The sequence below is a fragment of the Myzus persicae genome, unplaced genomic scaffold, assembly GCF_001856785.1.
Source record: "Myzus persicae strain clone G006 unplaced genomic scaffold, MPER_G0061.0, whole genome shotgun sequence".
Taxonomy (NCBI): domain Eukaryota; kingdom Metazoa; phylum Arthropoda; class Insecta; order Hemiptera; family Aphididae; genus Myzus; species Myzus persicae.
This window is the reverse complement of record NW_019103825.1, coordinates 40683-61474: the sequence shown is the minus strand read 5'-3', so window position 1 is coordinate 61474 and position 20792 is coordinate 40683. Positions and strand designations below refer to the sequence as shown.

General features: G+C 27.4%; 1 protein-coding gene across 2 annotated transcripts in view; it reads left to right on the top strand.

Annotated features, from left to right (window-relative positions):
- Positions 1-20792, top strand: part of LOC111035358 (ankyrin repeat and death domain-containing protein 1A-like) — an 86918-nt gene that overhangs the window by 42607 nt on the left and 23519 nt on the right. For both annotated transcript variants that reach the window (XM_022316942.1, XM_022316943.1), the window contains 3 exons: positions 4081-4179; positions 5357-5455; positions 16219-16422. In XM_022316942.1, coding sequence (XP_022172634.1) covers positions 4081-4179; positions 5357-5455; positions 16219-16422 — 402 coding nt within the window. The remainder of the gene's footprint in view (positions 1-4080; positions 4180-5356; positions 5456-16218; positions 16423-20792) is intronic.

Sequence of the window (20792 nt, the reverse complement as noted above, 5' to 3'; positions counted from 1 at the left end):
TTTGATATTTGATACCGAATAATATGATTTATATTTTTAATTTATGACGATTCTTTATTAACTTGTCTATACGATTTTAAAAAAATGTTTTCTTAGAGCTAAATATCCGATAACTGTTTTATTTTTATAATAAAATATAAATCTGATTATATGAATATTTTTTTATTATCATCTTATTTTGTTTATATTGTACTTGAATTATACTTGTAGAATAATATAAAATTGAGACTAACATTTTAATAAACAAAAAACAATATGTCACCACTTTGAAACAACTTTGAAATATTTATTTTTATTTGTTTTCTAAACTCAAAGTTTTTCAATACCTACTTTATTCTTATTTTATAGATCCTTCCCGGGACAAAATAACTATTGATTTTAACAACAATGTGTTTTAAATTCTGAACTGAAAAATGAGAAACGAAGAATTCACTCAATAGTTCTATAGTCATTTTTTTCATCTGACATTTTTTTCTTATTTTAAGTACACAAGTTATCATTATGCATTCAAATTATATCATTGTGGTACTTTGATGAAATGACTTTTGAATGTATTCAATAACTTAACCCCAATTGCAAGAACAAACAACAGCTATGCAAAAGATACTACAATTTTTTTAAACAAATGAGGTTTTAACTGAATTCTGTTTGAGAATTGATTTTTAAATGTGATAGATTATACAACACTATGTTACGCCAGATGATCAAAGTGAGAAAAGTGATCAAATGTACAGCCACTGTGTCCTATCCTGCTTTTCATTTAACATTTAAATAATTTCACAAATCAATTCTTGAAAGTGTAATTTGAGTTTTTAATCATATAATACTATTATTATTTGCATGTACAATAAATAATTCTATACGTGTAGAATTATATTAACTCAAAAACTAAACATTAGAAGTAGGTATTGTATTTACTCATTTATTAATTCAAAAGGTTTAAAATAACTAGGTACGAAGTTTATAAGGTAAAATAATACGGTGGTATTTTGAAAAATAAGTAGTTGTAAGCGTCATTAATCCTCTATCGTGCTATCTTATTAGGCATGGGCAACAAAATAAATCACAGTTAAAATATACAAAACATAATGAAACGATCACGTTACTTTAAACTTTCTTTGTATTATTCCTACGTAACATTACTGAATAAATATATAGTGGTAAATAGGGGCAATAGTATATTATACGTAAGCTACTTTGATATTATACATCATTAATCAATAGTTTATAATTACAGTTCACGTGTTTCGGAAACACATAAACCAAATGAAACAGTAAACTCGTTACCTATAATACGGCGACTGATCGCAAAAACATTTTGGCGCTTATAAACAAATGTATGGACATATTGTATAATATTATCGTGAAAATGCACAAAAAGGTATATTGACATTACGGGGGCAAATATAACTCCGTTCAACTTCATTGCTTCTAATTAAAAATAATCCACACTGCAGTGAAAGGATATTTTGTGGTAAATAATTCTCTTATTGGTCTTTGAAATATCTCTGTTCTGCACACATTGCTGTACACCTTAATATCGTTTTTAGTTTTTAGATATTATGCTCGTGTGTGTGTAAATTTTTTTTGCTAAACATGGCTTAAAAAAATGCGTTAGGGTGAGTAAAAAAATATATATAATAATCGAAGTTGACAATTTAAATTAGGTCAATTTTCAGTGAATGGCCGGTCGTCCTTAATTTGGCGGTTGATCGCACGTATATTATCAACACTTAGAATGAGGATCATAGGTTTGTTTTTTATGCTAAATTGTTGGTACTTCTCTTTGTAGGCATTTTGCTCCATCCGCCATAACAAATTTGACGATATAATAATAAATGTCTTGAAATTTGGCTGGCAGTTTGAGTCTGCAAAACTCATAGTTGTACGGTGTATTACGGAATCGTTTATGTAAATATAAGAAATAAACTTTTTATGATAATACCTTAGGTACCTTGGATGAGCCTTCATTGCTATTTTGCAGAGGATAGGAATTGACATCAGATACGAAACTTAAGATAAATAAACATGTAATTATATTAAAATGATATTAATTATACATGATTCGTAACCAACACGTATACATCAAATAGTTTAGTCACTTATTTTTATTTATAGAACTCTGAACTGTTAGATTAATACATTATGATTAGAAATAAATAGTTGAATCAATTTACAATATTGACATATTTTCAGAATTATTTGTATAAATAATTAATTAATATAACATATCATAATAATATTTAAATGATGTTTTCCTAAAATCTGAGAACAGCTTAATAGTGCATAATTAAAATGCATACCTAGTTTTCTGAATAGTTAGAAAACAAAAAGTATAGAATTTTATATTTTTAAAATAATAAAATATGTAATAACCACCATATATACAGTTTATGAACTAAAATATTATTTTGAATATCAAATAATGAAAACTAATGAAATCATTAGTACAAGTTAAACCTATCGATAGTTATAAATTATACTTCATAATAATTATAATCCTCTACCTCGAAATCCTGTTTAAAATGCAGATTTATGGATTTTATGGATAGTAAAAAACTAACAATAGGCAATAATAAGTTTACATAGATAACACATATTATTATGGGTCACTTGTTCAAATAATTTAATCCTAAATACGCACATAATATATAGTATGAAATGTTTTCATACGTTTGTTTTTTTCTTGTTAAAGTAAATAAATTATTGCAATTCGTTAAATAACGAACACACTCAAATTTAAACTTATAACTAACACATTTTTAGATCATTTTTAAATATTTATATAATGTATCCATTATATTATGGTATTAAAATAAACTTAAAATAAATTCTATGAAATACATTAAATGGTTTTTATTTTAATGTAAGGACTTATATGTCGTGGATTTATTCTCGTGCTATTTATGCTGTTTATTTTTAATAAAGTAAAAATAAAAAGATGGGGAAAATTCAACCTATAGGTTTTAGTGTCTAACTTACCTTGGATAATCTGGGATAAAAGTAAACTATATAGCATTTGACATTTTTCCCTAAACCTCTGTGGTTCTGAGAGACGCGTTAGAGTCTTAAAACCGTTTCACGGATGTGCTGGTTTTCAGTTTATAGGCAATGATTTTATCTTTTATATTCTTCATTGCTTTTATTTTATTACTATTTTAACTAATAAAACTCAAAGATCCATTTAAGAAATTACCCACATACATATTATGTTCACTAATTATAATTAATAATGCAATATGATTGTGGTGTTTGTTTATTTTAAGTATATGTGAATTCATTATTTTAAATGAGTGATATGAAAATTAATTTGCTGATTTGTTACTTGAAAACGACATACTTGTATTCTGTAAAGGTATATGTAATATGTATAATATATCGCTTGTGAAACGTCATTAATTAATTTTTTTTTTGTTTTTTAAAGAAAACAATCTTTATTTTTGAAAAGTTTAAATTTATTCCTGTATTGTAGAGTTTGTGAATTTGTCCTATAAGTTAATTATTTACGATATTAACTTTAAGTAGGTAATGAAAAACAAAAGAAAAACATGTGAAAGAAAGTCACTCAATTGCGACACCGCTAATGGTTTTAAATGATTTAGATGTTCAGGTCATGGCATCTCTACAACTATTTCTCTGTTTGAGACGTTAGATTAGTTCTCTAGAAGTGTTTTTGAAGTATAAAGACAGTTAAGCTGGTTGAAATTGGATTGACATTGTGTATGGAAATGTCTGTAAAAATATGCAGCCTTTTAATTGATTGAACAAATTTTGAGGTCAGATTTAAGGGTTCCGTTTTAGATAAACTAAGAAACTCCAACTGAAGTAAGCGAAGGCAGATATTTTTAAAAGCTTAAATGGTTCTCTTGTTGGAGTTCTTAGCAGCACCATAGATGGCAAAACCATAATGGTTGTAAGTCAGCATTGTTTAATAATTAAAATGAAACTACATTTTTACGGAGAAATTAATGCTTAATTTATTACACCTATCTTCTTTAATATTGGATAGAAGAATTCTGTCTAAGTTTGATATTGTTGAACATCCTTTTCATGTACAATAATATTTTATTTTACTTTCAGTATGGCAGAGCTCCTATCCACTGGGCATCTTCCAGAGGAAATACCGAAATTATGGAGATGCTTATAAATGCAAAGTGTGATATTGAAGCCAAAGACAAAGTAATTATGTGTACTTACACAGTTATCTGTAGATAGTATATCAATTTGAAATGATGTAATTTATCATAGCCTATAACAAACAATTTATAATAAATAATTATGTAGAATAAACCAAATGTCCTTATGCCTACATACGTCATTATAATTTTTAATTATACGTTTATTAAATTTATTTAGTTATATTTTGAATATTTTAAATTTCATTTTGCATTTTAAATTTCATAATCATACAGCTTTATATTATTATACAATAATAATACTTTTCTATGAGAGTATATTTTGTCACTAAATGAGATTTGAATAATTTTCAAATTAAAATATTTTTGTGTCATAACGGTATTACAACCAAATTAAAATAGCGTAAACCAGATTAGATTTTGTAATTGAAATCATAAAACAAACTGGATGGATCGACGTTAAATCCACTGATTCCACTCTGTTTATTTTCGTTTATTGCAAATTCGGTAGCTGATAACAACTTTTAATATTTAAATTAAAGTTATTTATAAGTGTTTTTTATTGATAGAAATGTAATTGGAAGCACGCGATGCTAAATTATAATTATATTGTGTAACACCGTTAAGGGTATACTAAATATCTCACTGACGTGTACCCTTCCTACGGATTTTACAAAATTACAGTTTTTATTTATAATTGTAAGTAGGCGGTATCTACTAATGAAGTAGCTTAACTGTTTGTAATTTAATTAAATGATTCAGATGACGTTATATCTATTGTTGTATACAAAAATACATATTATTATGTACAGGTTGAAGAATTTTAAAAATAATAATTTAATATGATACACCTACCTGAGGTATCTACCCTTAATATTATCATTGTACACAATGTTTAAGCTCTCTTCCGACATATAATTATATTACACTCGGTGTTTTTGGTGAACATTTTACACGCAAACTTTGTAACTGTAACAACAAAAGTATAATAATAATATATATATATATGTAATATCCGTTTGTTAATGCTGAATTTTAAACCACTGACCGTGTGCGTATTGTCCTAAATTCTACCATAACCTTAGATTATTACGATCCCGTATTGCGAAGACTCTGTGTTTGCCTCAAATATATTATGGGCACTGAACGTTTCCATCAAAACATTCAAAACCTCATTGTACGTGTGAAATTTAATAAATCGGTCGTTTAAAATGTTTCAGTACGGGATGCGTCCGATATTAATGGCCGCTTGGCATGGCCACACGGATGCTGTCCAGATGCTTATCAACTACGGAGCGAGTGTAAACACGATAAATAAGGTGATATTCAATAATAGCGATGGTGATGATGATGATGATGATAGTAATAATAACAATAATAACCATGTTATGTAGGATGTAGGACGGGACTATAATTCGACTACGAAAAGTATTAGACATTAACTTTTGATTGTCAAGGGCGTAATATTATTGATAACCGTTCTAAAAAACTCGTCTTTTTCCGTCTGAATAATAATTAATAATAAACAAAATTCACCTAAAAATTATTTTTTTTATTATTCGGGAGTTATAAATTATTACTTTTGAATTTAATAATGCCAACCGGTGTCTACCTTTTTTACCTTCCATTATTTGTTTATTTATTATTAAGGTGGCTTACGTTTCAAACTATTTTCCGAATCGACCTTATAGTGCGCGGCCTAGTGTCGTTAGCATGTTTTTTTTATTTACTTTTCAGTGAGGACTCATATTCATGACGCATTCAAACTTGTAATATTACAGCTTGTATCCCTCATGTTAACATTGGTAAAAAAAAATTACATTTTATAGGCATCGAAATTCGACAGGCTCGTCATATTTCATTTCCGTATAGTTCAATATTTAAATTCTGTAAACGTACTAAAATTATTTTTGTTATCAGCAGTATTTACAGACTTTTTTACTGATGCACATAGGCACATTTTGAACGATTAAACAAATCTCATTAAAACAGGGTTTTAATCTACAAAAACATAAATCTGAAAAATAACATAACTTTTTTCATACATGATTAAAATATTTGATGATGGGAAATTTGTATTTTTCAACAAATTATAAAACAAAAATGCTTAAAAACGTTGAGACTAAAATTGTAATATTCACTGTATGTGTTTCTAATCATTATAATTATAATTGGAACAAATGCTTAGATATTACACGAAACGTAAATATATTTTTTTTATTAAATTATTTCCAACATTTTTTTAAGCCACGATCATCATTACCTCATTAAAAATTACATTACACCATTTAAATATATGCACATATCAAAAAGCCTCAGCCACTTCTAAGTTTTGAAAAAAATCTTACTAAGCCTAACTTTGTCAAATCCAAAAACTAATATTTAAAATTTTATTATGTAATTGCTATTATTTTAAACAAAAAAATAAAATATACTAATTCATAATAACAGTTTTACGTTGGTATGGCGGTATAAGGCGAAATCCGGTCAGTTTTATTTAAATGTGATATACTCCACAACGTTGTATTAAAAAAAATAATCAATATAATTCATAAATTATTCAAATTCAAAGTTATGAAAAATCTATATGTTTACATTAAAATATTCAACAAACATTATCTAATTGATGTAAAAATAATTTTCTTTTATTATAATAAATGTTATATTATCATTAGTTTCAAAATTATTAAAAAAATTATTTGTCCATAGAACTTATTATGAAGTTATAGCTAGAGATATGTCAATTAAACTAGAATAATTTAAGCTACATAAAATTTGAAAAATAGACTTGACGTAATTTGACTAATTAATTAAGTACACTTTTGTTGACAAAATGTTGTTATGAAACCATGGTTCCAACACAAATAAATTTAACGCACGATTAGGTTATTAATTATATAGGTTTTATTACTGGTTTTAACTCTAACTAATTGTACAAGAAATATAAAACTTATAAAACATAAGTTATGTATAATAATCTGTGGAAATACGACTGACTGACCTATTCCCCGTGTGTCGGCCGGCGACCCAGCTAGATGCCGAATCGTCTAGTCAGCGGATTCCTGTCGACGAGCCGTCGACTAACATACTATTCTTATACTGTTAATATTATATTATATAAGAACATAATAAAATATAATATTATTCAGGGGTTTACAAAAATTTTCTTAGCTCTTTTATTTAACGTACCTAAATGAATTGTTTTATTGAGTTTATTATTCTATAGGAAAATGAGTAAATTATATTATTACTTATAGTTTAACAAAAAAAATAGATATCATTTATTTTATCTATTAATCAAAATCTATTAACCTTTTTATTTGCATTAATCAATCAAATTAAGTATGATAAAGTTGAATGTGAAACTAACATTTTTATCATTTTGATGGTAAAACTGGGCAAATGTTTTACTGTTTTTTGTTGTGAATTGTTTTTACACAAAATTGTCATTGTTTCACCTACGCACATACTTGGCATACGTACAGCAGGTGCCTTAATATCCTCCTCATTATATTATCAAAGTAAAATAAGAAGGACAAGACAATTAGTTCAATATAAATATGTATTTCTATTGTAATATCTGAAAAATCGATAATGGTTGCAGTGTTTTATTTGATTTTCATTAGTACATAGAAACCTAATTAAATTTGATCAAATAAAATAATGTCATAAGGTGAACACGATTAGAGAAAATATCCATTGATAATAATATTCTGAAAATAAGTAACGGTACATAAGTGATTATTATACTATAATAGTAATAATAATAACATTAATAACTTAATAGAAACTTACAATATATATGCGTTCAAGACTTCAAGTATTGTTCATTATAGAAATAAAATTCAGTATGTATAATGATTAAACTGAAAGGCTGATGGACGATTTTCTATTCAGGTAGATCGAATGACGATGCATTTGATATGAGAGGATTTTAATGATGATGTAGTCTTTCACTGAATCTTTTGTAGAGTTTAGATGTTTGATCACAGACATAATACAAGGAGTACCTTTGTAGATTTATATAAATAAATGTTTTTGCTAAGTAATTTTTTTTAGTTTTTATTTTACATTATTATTAACTGTTAAGGAACGCGTCAATACCATGGTGTAAAATTAACTTATGTGGATTGTGGAAATTTTGCCTACATTGTATGAGAATATCGTTCGTTTTTTTTAACCAGTACCTATATACATTTCACGAGGAACCTTGTATTGAATTCTCAAGCTTTTTGACCGAGCGAACATTTTACTATTGATATTAATTTTAAAAAAACTAAGAATAATGGAAAATGTCTGATACCTATAAATAGCACAAAATGATTTTAAATAGTTTCAAAATGTTATTGTGAATATAAAATACTAATTTAAGCATTCACTGCAAATGTTATGTACCTAAAGTCATTTTTGTAATGTTACATCAAAACCGTGTTACATTAATTCTTTTTTGTTTTTTAGTAGGGGGTTTTTGGTGTATTTTAGTAGGTGAATATATTGGTAGGGTTGAAACACATATTTGTGTATGTGTGGCAAGAATATGTTGCTATAAACCCGGTTGGTCAGTAATGGTCACCCATCCGGAAGCTAGCAACGCCGGCCGTTAAGTACACTCAGAGTGTTTCCTCGGATTGAGCGTACGACCACTTCTCACCAAGCCACTGGCGTATACGTATTATCTATGTTTTAATGAAATGATACATAGACGTATATTATATTGGTTTAAAACATCAAATGGAAAATAATTTACGTAGTTGTATCTTGTAATTAATGGAATATTACTTGGTTCTTTTGGTTATGAAAGTGAACCTCAATAAAATAATATAACGGTACTTTGATACATTTGTCTAAGTGTCTATATATTCTTAGTTGACGTGAATGTAAAAGTGGTTCAAGTGTCATTATCTTTTCAAGCTTTTCAGTGTTGGTTGATTTTATTCATTTCAGTAAAGCCAAGACCCACTTCGTTTTAATGGTGATGTCAGATGAATTTTCTTTACGTTATCAACACTACTTTTGTAAGAATAAAATACGTCATACAATCCTTTTAGAATATCTCATAATTTTAACTTAAGTTTCAATAATTCTAAACTTCCCAAAGTTTGTTTCAAATTAAAATTAAAAAAAAGAAAACTTAAATCACGGAAAAAGATATTTTAACATTTGAGTTTTTGTAATAATTAATATTTGTATATTATTTTGTGATTGTATAAATGTATAAGATCTGCAATAAAAATAATTTTTATGGCATAATCCAGCTAAATATATTAATTTATCTTAGCTTTTTTAGAGGACGAGCAAAACGATTATTATAATATTGGTTTTACCCTGATATTATGTGTGTTTATGTATTTTACTCTTTTTGTAAGTACAAAAAATGCTTCAATCATCATCTTTTTGGGTACTATCTGGTAGAATATTGGATGTAGTTGGTTTTTTGGGGATTTAAAAGTACACATTTTACGAAACCGCTTGTGTAGGTATATAATTATATACAGCAGAACGACTTGGATTTTTATAGTATTGCATTTGTTATGTTTTGTATTTTTTTTAATTTAATAAATAACTGGGTATTATAACACAATCAATATCTTAGCCTATAGTATATTGTACTATTACGAAAAAGTATAATTTGATTTATATGCAATCATAAATAAGCAAATGTACGTAATATACATATGATTGCACTCACTTGGTATATTTTTATTTTATTTTATTACAATGCATGTGAGTACAAAGCAGATATATTTTACTGGTATAACAAATAATAGGTACAATCCGGTGCATCCAAATTGCATGATAAAAAAATAAATATAAATCGGAATGTCCAAATTGCACTCCGTCTCTTGGAAGGGTCTATCCGAATTACATGTTGTCTCTTGGATTGGTATGTAAGAATAAAATAACAAAAAAACTAACTTAAAGGAACGGGCTTTTGTTACATTAGCATAAAATATATAAATATTTTTGGAGGTGACACTGTGAATAATAAATGTTAAGTAACACTATGGTAGTTCAGAGTAATCAAGTGAATTTGTTTATATTTTTTTCAAGTTATTTCAAATAAATAATAATATTTTTAAAATTTGGTGGGGTTTTTTTGGACATTTCGGGCTTAAAAATTACAACTATAACTTCAAATATTTTACAATACAATACTAATAAATAACAAAATAATAAAGATGACAGTTCATAATAATAAAATATATCAATATACAAATATATTATTATTTCATATTAATACCGGAAAAATATTTTTTGAATAATAATATTTAGTAATAGAATTTTGTTAAACGGTTAATATTAAAGGGAGAATAGTTTAAAATTATTTAAGAATAAATGAAAATGAAAAGTGATGTTACAATATAATAATAATAATAATAATAATAAATTAGAAACATGGAAAAGTATTATTTAATTTTAAATCTAAAATTACGAAAGTCCTAAAAAAGTTTGAGTTGTGCACATAAGTTCATGTTATCATAAATAAACATGTGGTTTACAGCGTACAATACAGACAGACCCCTCCAAGAGACGGCATGAATTTGGAAATTTTTTTTTGGGCATGCAATTTGTATGCAGCTGTACAATCATATGATTATCAAGGTTAGGTTAGGTTTCCTTTAATTGGGCTTGTGTTTCTATCAACAAAGAATATTGTATCTTATATTTTTATCATTTAAACCGAGATGCTGTAAAAAAAAATCTATCACATTGATTCAATTGGTAAAAAAATATTTACTTTGATAAAATCTTTTATTTCTTAATAGTGTCTACCCATTTTATTGCAAACAATTTTATTTTTCACATATTTGTTTTTCATATGTGTCTCACATAGATTTCTCATATCCATATTTCATATAAACGACTCATAACACATTTACTTTTAGTCGGCGATACACTAAATTTTATCTATCAATATTAAAGATTCTTTTTCATCTGAAATTGAAAGAATAAAATATTGACGCCTGTATTGTATCGTAGTTTTAATACCTTAATTTTAAAAATAGAATTATATAGTATACCTACTAATCATGCGTATAATGTCTTATATTGTACAAAAATATTTTAATTAAATATTATATAAATAAAAATGTAAAGAGAAAACTCAATGATATTTCATCGACAATAATTTCATTTTCGAACTTAATAATAATAAATAAACTCTAATATTGACCCATAATACACGACAGGTAAATTGGTTATGCCCCACTCCAAGATAGTTGGTTTGGTGTCAAAACCGTGTAAGCGTGATTGTGAAACGTATTCTCGGATTCAAAATTGTCTTTGCTATTATTTTATATTATCATGATGATAGTATTATCGTACATTAAATATATCCAAGTTTTTTTATGATCAATTAAAAGGATAACAGTGGATACACGTCTAATAAAATAAACACTAACTATTAATTTTAATACTATCATATATGTAACTCGTTAATCTGAAATTTGTACCTATGTTTATACTTTATAGTTTAACGGACATAAAAATCAACAATTATGTACGATCTTCTAAAATCTGTTCTTATACTACATAGAACCGAAATAAAACTCACCATGCGTTCAATCACTAAAACTACATTTTAAAGTCATTTATAATAATAAAAGATAAAGATTTAACTTTAGAAATAGAAGAAAAACAAATGTGTGGGACAATATATACTTTTATTTTACACAACTAATAACATAGTTTTTTACTGTAAATTAATTAACAGTTTATTTTTAAATGTTAATCTATACACGTAAATCAAATTTCAACAGGTCGTGATATTATAGGTACATGTCTATGAGAAATGAGGGTTCATAGTATTAGGTCAATTAAAGTTATAATTATGAATAATATTATAGTCCTTAATAATTTATAAAAATGTTCGAGCATAATAAGGACGTATTAGGTTAAATATTAACTTTATTTTATATTTAATGTAAAAGCCTTATTAAAGATGTACTCAAATTTTAATAACTCAGACACTCTACTTGTTCATATTTGAAATTATGATTTAAACGCATTATAATTAAAGGAAAAATCTTTTGTTTTTAACGAAATGATACAGCATGATTGTTATTCGAATAAAAAAAAATGTTTGTATCATTGCAGGATACCTAACTGCTCCCTGCAAACTGTAAAAAAGGTAATTAAAAACCTATAAGTAATATGGTTCTTACCTTAGCGTACTGAAATATTCTAAAAATGTGGATTTCAATACCTAATATTATCGAAGGATACATAAAGGATAAGCGGGCTCGGTGAACCGCTATGTATATAATATTTTCAGCAAACAAATTGTTAGTGGCGCGCGTTACTCATACGCATAATACATAGTCGTTTCATATTTAGTATGGAAAAGATAAAAATTTTACACCAGTGAATAATGTTCGTGTCAGGTCATATTATAAATGCGTCGTTTTTGACAAATAGGTCGTAGATTGATCGGTGAAATGGAACTAACCAAACACCGTGCGAGCCCTCAAAACTCTATATACAGGGTGCAGAAGATTCCAGGGCGTAAGGTAACACGCGGGTTCGCATTATTTCGTAGTGTCCCCGTAGCAAAAATCTATATTTTCATGTACGCGTGTCCCATAAAAAGGGACGGCTGTATAGTCGTATACCCACCTATGTAATATTATATTATATTATATTATATTATATGCTGCTGATGCTGAATATTATATTCATAAACTGCAATAAAGTTGAACACATATTATTACGATTATTATGATTACTATTATTATTATTATTATTATTATTATTATTATTATATTCTCGTGGGTACGAATTGAACGCGAGCGCGGTGTGCTGATGACGAACTCGTAAACCCGAAACGTTATAGACTTTTATAATATAATATAAATAAAATATAAAAATGTACCGAGTATAATATTATAAAGCTCCATTTTTTTTTTCCTTCCACCGAGTAGTGCAATAATGATACCGTGGTACGTGGTGTAATGGCATGACGTTTAAAAACATGGTCGATTCACACTGGTAATATGTAAATAATGCAATGGTGGCCTGCTGCATAATCACCATTCGCACCACTCGAAGTTGCAAGTTGCATAATTAACGCTTTTATGTAGTACAACAGCAGTAAATGGATACTACAGATGTCAAGACAGTGACCTTTAATTTATGCCCGTCTTTAATATTAGAACGCGTTTCTTCGTAATATGTTTACAATGAAAATTGTGTTTACGACTTTGGCCTTCGGCTTTCAGCTGTCTATTACACGTATATAATTCTAAGTTTAAAACCACCACTCGTGTAAAAACCATTAAAAGCAGCACTGATAATGGTCTATACCTACCTACCTACATAAAGTAAAGTCTAACCGTTGAACCCACCCTCGTAGATATAAGTATATTATTTAATTTGTTACACAAAACTATGATAAATTATTAACAATGTACAGTCGACATTTCTAAAAGCGTTTAATTTCAATTTCTTTCATAAACGATGCTCCCCTGGGTATAACTGTAGGATATGTACGTATAATATTAACATAATAACATAATATTATAATGTAGAGCTTTCACGAAGAAGTGAGTAGTTGTAGAATTTCAACAACAGCCATGCTCATGTATAACCAATTAGTAATATATTAAACAAATTAGAAAGAGAACAAATTGAAATTAAGTAGAAACACACAGACCTCGGAGAAATAAAATACTATCAAATATGGTATTATAAAATTTTTTTTTCTCGTTGGATGCGTATAGTTTTCTGACGTTTCCTTCATGTAATTTTATATTAACCAATTTGTACGTGGTATATTAGTAGGCACACCTGCACACTTCCTACTCAAAGTATTATCTCTCTCGTCTGAAGTATGCAATTTGCTAATAAATTCTAATTAATCTGTCTATTTTCCACCCAAGTGCTACTTATAAAATATGTAAATGTATCTCATATAGTATAACTTTTAACCCTTTATAAATATAAATTTCTGGCACGAAATAACGAATACAAAAATTTGTTTGTTTATTTTATATTTATTATTAATATTAATATTTGACTTGACATTTAATTATAATTTTATGCAATATTTATTAAAAAGCCATTTTAATGTAATGTTATAACTTTGGGTTTCTACGATGGTAAAAACCCACTGGCGTTGTTTATAGAGTAACAAAGTCAATGTTAATTTACTTTTGGCTCTGAATTATTGTGAGATATACGAGTATAATAAACAACAAAGTTGCGATTTGTGATCATATAATTTAAATATAACCCACATATTAGGTTTTCGGAATATCCAATAGGGTGGGTAACGACTGTTGTACCTTCCTACTGATGAGTATAAATTAAAACCAAACCTTGAGTGCGCCGCTTAGCCACAGGGTATCTATGGTCCTTGGTGGTAATGGAAGCACGGTTGGTACATAAATCTGACATAGTGGTGCATAATACAGGACGCATGTGTAATGAGACGGTCCATAAAATATAAATTTAGGCGGCACGGATAACGGTTTCAAGAAAAATAACCATTGAAACGCGTTGTTATGCATACATAGATAGGTTAGATTTAGGATGTCTAGAAAGTAGAAGATAGATACAAGAGACATTTTTCTTTTCAAAAACTTATTTTATTACAAACAGTACATTAGGACCTATTGGTGCAACCATTCTGTATGGATAGAAACGTCCAATATTATTAATATTTCAAGTATTTAGTGACGGAGTCTGATTTAAATGTGCTACGCACATTAGTTTAATAATGCAGTTACAGCCTTACAGGTACAATTAATATTAAAATAATTGATTATAAAATATTTTTTTAACAAACATAATATATTTTTAATGTATTTATTCATACTTCTATTATACACGTAACACAATATGGCTAAAGTTGATAAAATGTGTTATCTACCCAAGAAGTTTTTATTAAGATAATATTATGGCTTTCGTAATACGTCAAGTTTAAAATTTCCATTTAACACTTCCTGTAGAATTCTGTTATAATATATACTTCATAAATCTCATCTCAGTGTCTTGTATCGATATATTCAACTCGGATGTATACAGTATTTAAAAATTTCACGGTAAATTTCATGTTGAAGAAAAAACACAAGAATGTTAAAACACCTGTGAATAATAATACTTATACTTTTCCGCAGTAAAATAAGTATATTATGCCAACAGATTTATGAATAAAAAATGTTAATTTACTTAATAGGATACAAAATATATTTAAGCTCTAAAAACTTTACGGATTAAAATATTTTATAAAACTAAAAAAAAAACAATGTTGAAGGAACCATTTATTAAATATTACATTTTTGAATTTTAACACTTAAAAGCATACTATGAATTGTTAATTTTTTAAGAAGTCAATTTAAATTTCAAACACAATTTAATTTAATAACAACTAACAGTTATAATCAACACGACTACCATTGTTGACTTCAAATACTATATTATTTAAAACAATCTTTGAGAACAAACAAAATTCTTTTCGTAAAACAATTTAATATAATTCTATTTGTATTTTAGCATATATAGCAAAATTAGATACTATTTATACTTGTATTACACATATATCTACTTATTCAAATATAAAGTATATATCTACATTATTTTATTGCAATAAAATTATTGCACTCGGTTATTGCACCTAATATCTATAATATAACTACACTTTTACTTATACTTTTTAAACGATTAACAATTTAAAATTTAAAATGTCTTAATTATTTACACACATACACGCATACAAGCTTATAATATTATAATATTTAAGGAATATAGAACCAGAATTTAGACAAGCTTTTAAAAAGAAAATATTAACATATTCGAGTACACTTGTCACTTGGGAATTGGGATTTAGTGCAATTATGACTATAATTTACTGTCTATAAATATATTATACAATATATATTTATTCGAGGAGTGATTGAGCTAACTTTATTGTTATTGTAGATTTATACAAGACGACATTAAAGCGATATGATTAGTATACATTTTTCTCTTAAGTCCGGAAAATGTTTTATTTTAAAAATCTGAAATCTATATTATTTCGGGCATCATAATGTTTGCGGAATTTGTATAATGCTTAATGCGGATATCACGATATTTTCCTCAGAAACAATACACACTGCTGATGTGCGCGGCGAGAAACAACCGTCTGTCGGTCGTCAACTTCCTGTTGGACACCATCGAGGACGTCGGACTGGACGCGTTTGACACGGACCATCAGACGGCACTGCATCACGCGGCGATCGCAGGACACACGCACGTGGTGAGGAGGCTAGTGCACGCCGGAGCCAACACGAGCACCACGAACAAGGTAAACAATTGTTTTTTAGACGCATAATAATGCAGGGACTTGAAATTCTCAATACGTGTGAAATTCCTAGTGCAGTTTTCACCCTATTGCATCTCTCACCACTACCACCCCACAAAAAAAAAATTTCTGCATCCAATGTATAGGGTTAAAAACTTCATTTGTGCTATCAGATTTTCAACTATGGTGTTGAGTTTTTCTAATATTTTACTTTTTTTAAAGGCAACTGATATGGTGTGTTAATATAGTTTCATTGAATATTTTTTTATTACACATATTCAACATATTATAATACCTATATAACTCGGATATAGAAACGGATTCAGTATTGAGGGGCAAAAGTCTACCCAACTCCTCACACAATTACGATTTTCCATTTATTTAAAGAAACTTAAATTAATACTCAATAACTAATAAATATCAATTTATTAATTATAGGTTGCATATCAATGGTTTTTATACAAATTATTAATAAACTAATTATTTGAAATAAAAAAAATTGAACAATAATATTGTGTGATCTTTATGTAATTAAATATTAACGAAGGAAATATTTGTATGATATTCCATCGATTATTATCAAGTAAATCGACCCTTTCACATCTTCACTTTGGCCCGTGTCTTATATATAAGTATGATACGAGGATCGCAGTATGCATATGTGTAGAAGACTACACCATCATAATCAACTAATACGGTTAGGTTTGATAATTTCGTCTCTTAAATAAATATAACGTGATACCCTAGTAGGTTTAGGTTAAGGCTCTGAGTGGTTGAGCACTACAGCCATCGTGGTTACCGTGTTTCACTCCTTATATTTTCGTTAGCTCCTATTTTCAACCACTGTTGACTTTTGAGTGACAAACACGGAAACCATAGACATTTTGGGAAAGTGAGTCCCGATATTGATCATCCCACAAAACTTACGAGTGGCTAATGCGAATCACAATACGATTAAATACATATCCATTATAATAGGCATCATTATCATTGTGGATTTGTTTTCACTAAAATACTATTATTTTGAAAACGATAGTCCCACAATCTCAAAAAATTAACTTTATATTTTCTGCATTAAGTTTGAAAAATGTTATCTTGAGTATGATAGTCCACGAGTGAACTGGAACAAAAAAATGAGTGACCACAAAGGGTTCAAAAAAGTTGTAGCGACCGCAAAATATATATCCATCTGGGTACCACACAGATTTTACGTTGCGGTCGCAACGGTCCGTATCGCGATTATATCTGTTTGGTGGACCTTTGAGCTCATTTATCTACGTTATTTCATCGTAAATGATGAGTTCGGTATATTTTATTCTAAACCCTGGTCACTAAACGTAATGATTCCCGTAGAAAAGTCATGGAACGAATGGATATTAAAATAACTTATCCGATCGAAAAAAAAAATAATGGCTATGATCACGCTATACTTTGGAGATTATACGATAAGTCCATAAAATAATGAGTATGAATTGTTGGACGACAAAAGTCACTCGATATCGTTTTATAAATCTCGTGGGACGTGGGACATAATTTGTCCGAAAAAAAAAGAAAAAAATGATGATTATAATAATACTTTATAACAGTTTACTTTCAGTCGGATCGCAGCTTCATGTCATGGCCCTATATAAGAGTATGCACTATATAATAATATTATAATACGCGCTGTTCGAGATAGCGTAATGCACAATAAAGGTATTGGTTTGTAATGTAAAAGTCTTGTTTGTAAAAAAATATTCATAAAACTATAAAAGCATTTCTATTATAAACATCAATCATAATTTACACTACTTCAAAAGATTCACTACACTACATTAAATTTTATATTATATTGGAATCCGCATTCATAAACCACGTGTGGCATATGCACTACCCTGATTATAATAATATATTCTATCATGTTCAAATAAATATTTCATATCATGAATTTGTTATCACTCTTCCGGATAAGTTTAAAATTGATTTTAGTTGAAAAATGTTTCTACGAACTTCACAGTGCCGTAAATTTTCCAAAACGACTTAGTATAATATACCCCATATAATATTATGTTCATGCTATGAGGTCATACTCATTTTGTTATGACAAATACTTATTAAATATAATGTGTAAAATGACTGTATACAGGGGGGTAGTGTGAACCAAATTCAGGCCAGCAGATTGAAATTTATCGAGGCTTCAGAAAATGTACCAATTATATCACTAACATTTTTTTCTTGCAACGCTTGAATTAAATTGGTCTAGTTATTTTTAGAAACTACAAAACTACACAAAAACTAACTTACAGAGTGATTCACCAAGCACGCTCACTCCCTTTATTTCTTCAACAATACTGTAATTCAAAATTTGATTTTTTTAAATTTTCGAATCCACTTTAAGACCATATTTTCAAATTCATGAGATTTTTGTACTACTTAAGGAGTGTTCTGTGGAGTTATACAAACTTCTGTTTTTCAAATGAGATCACACCCATTTAACTATAAATTATACAGGAGATAATAATTTGAAATGTTTGAAATTAAAATTTATACTAGTACTTGTTGAGTTATTTAACTTCGTATTAATAAAAGTTCCATAGTAATGAGTCTATTAGATATGTAGGCTATGGTTATTTGTAAATTGTAGTCATTAATATTAATAATTTGTAAAAATGGTCCAAGTACCTATAGTAAATACTTCATCCAATGTTGTATCTATTTATATTTATGTAAATTCAGTTATACAAACATTTTAATAACTGAGAAACTACCAATTCAAATGTTCAATGTAGTCCATAAAAATTTTCGAAAAAATTATACTCTTATTAAATTACAGTAAAAGAGAAGGGTTCTCATTTAAAAAACGTAAGTAGTATAAAAAATTGAATAAATTTGAAAATATAATCTTTGAGTATTTTTAAATTCCAGAAATCATAATTTCAATAAATTCATTGTTAATAAATATATATCCCGGTAAAAAAAGTACTCATCCGCCCATGTGTATGCACTATGCATACATTAAACAATTATTATACATTCAATATTATTTGAGTATATGATATAATACCATGTTAATGAACTATGACGTGTAAATATTACGGTATTTAATGAAACACAAAATAATTTTAGAAACCATATTAAACAATAATTTACTCTACATTTAATTTGGTTACCGGATTTTCAGTAAAGTAAAAAAATCTTAAATATTAATAAATACTGTCATTTTATTACGTATTACTTCCTTTAATGTTACGTACATTTTTTTTTTCATAAATAACATATACTATATTTTGATGGGCAACATAGAATTCTGCACCATACAAGTAGTGACTAGTAGGATAGAAAAAAAAGGAATACCTAATGGCTAATATAAAAACAAAAGTTATCCTAAACACAATATTTTTTAAATCCTGTTAAAATTTCTATTTTATATGTATATTTTTTACTCTATAAATAATATATAACAGAATTCCGTCACAGAGAAATACTACTATACCAATACATAATTTGAATGTCAAAGAAAGACCTAAAATTTACATTTTTTTTTTCAATATTTTAGTACAATAGGTATAACATCACAAATATAATAATTGTATGATTTTTAACGTTATGGACATATTTTTTGATAGTAGTCAGCTGATGCGAATTACATCAAAATAACTCAAGCATAGTTAACATATTTTACATTCCTATTTTATTTATATTTCATTCAATAATTAAATTATATTAATATGTATATTGTATATATTTCAATTTTTATTTGCTTATTTTGTTATAATTCGACTTGCAGACGTATGAAAAAAATAAACGAACGTTTGAACTGGAATTTACTATTTAATACTTCAATGCTATAATAATACCTAAGGATAATAATATCAAATCAAATACAATTTTTGATTTTTTCGCTTTTAAAATGACTAAAATACTTATCACTTAAAATAATATTTTTAGTGTATTGAATATTGATACGATATAACCTACATTAATATTGCATACACCATGTAAAACAAAATGTGGATCAATAAGACTGTATTGTGTACAATATAATATAATAGGAAACTATTGTACTTGATTTAATATTTATTCAATTTACATAATTAAAATGCTATTCCACCATTGAGGTCACAATTTAATAATATTATCAAATACGGAATAATCATAAAACGTAAGAAATCGGCATTATTAATGTATTTAATAATTAGGGGAACCTTTCAGATTTCAGTAAGATTCAAATCTGATTCATACAACTACTTAGGATCGAGAAGTTACACAATTCATCAAGTAAATAAGTAATAACCAGCAACGTTATACATGATTTATGATGCCAGTGTAGTTATTGATTATTGAGCAAAACATTTAATTATATTATACAATTAATTATGATGAAATAAATTACT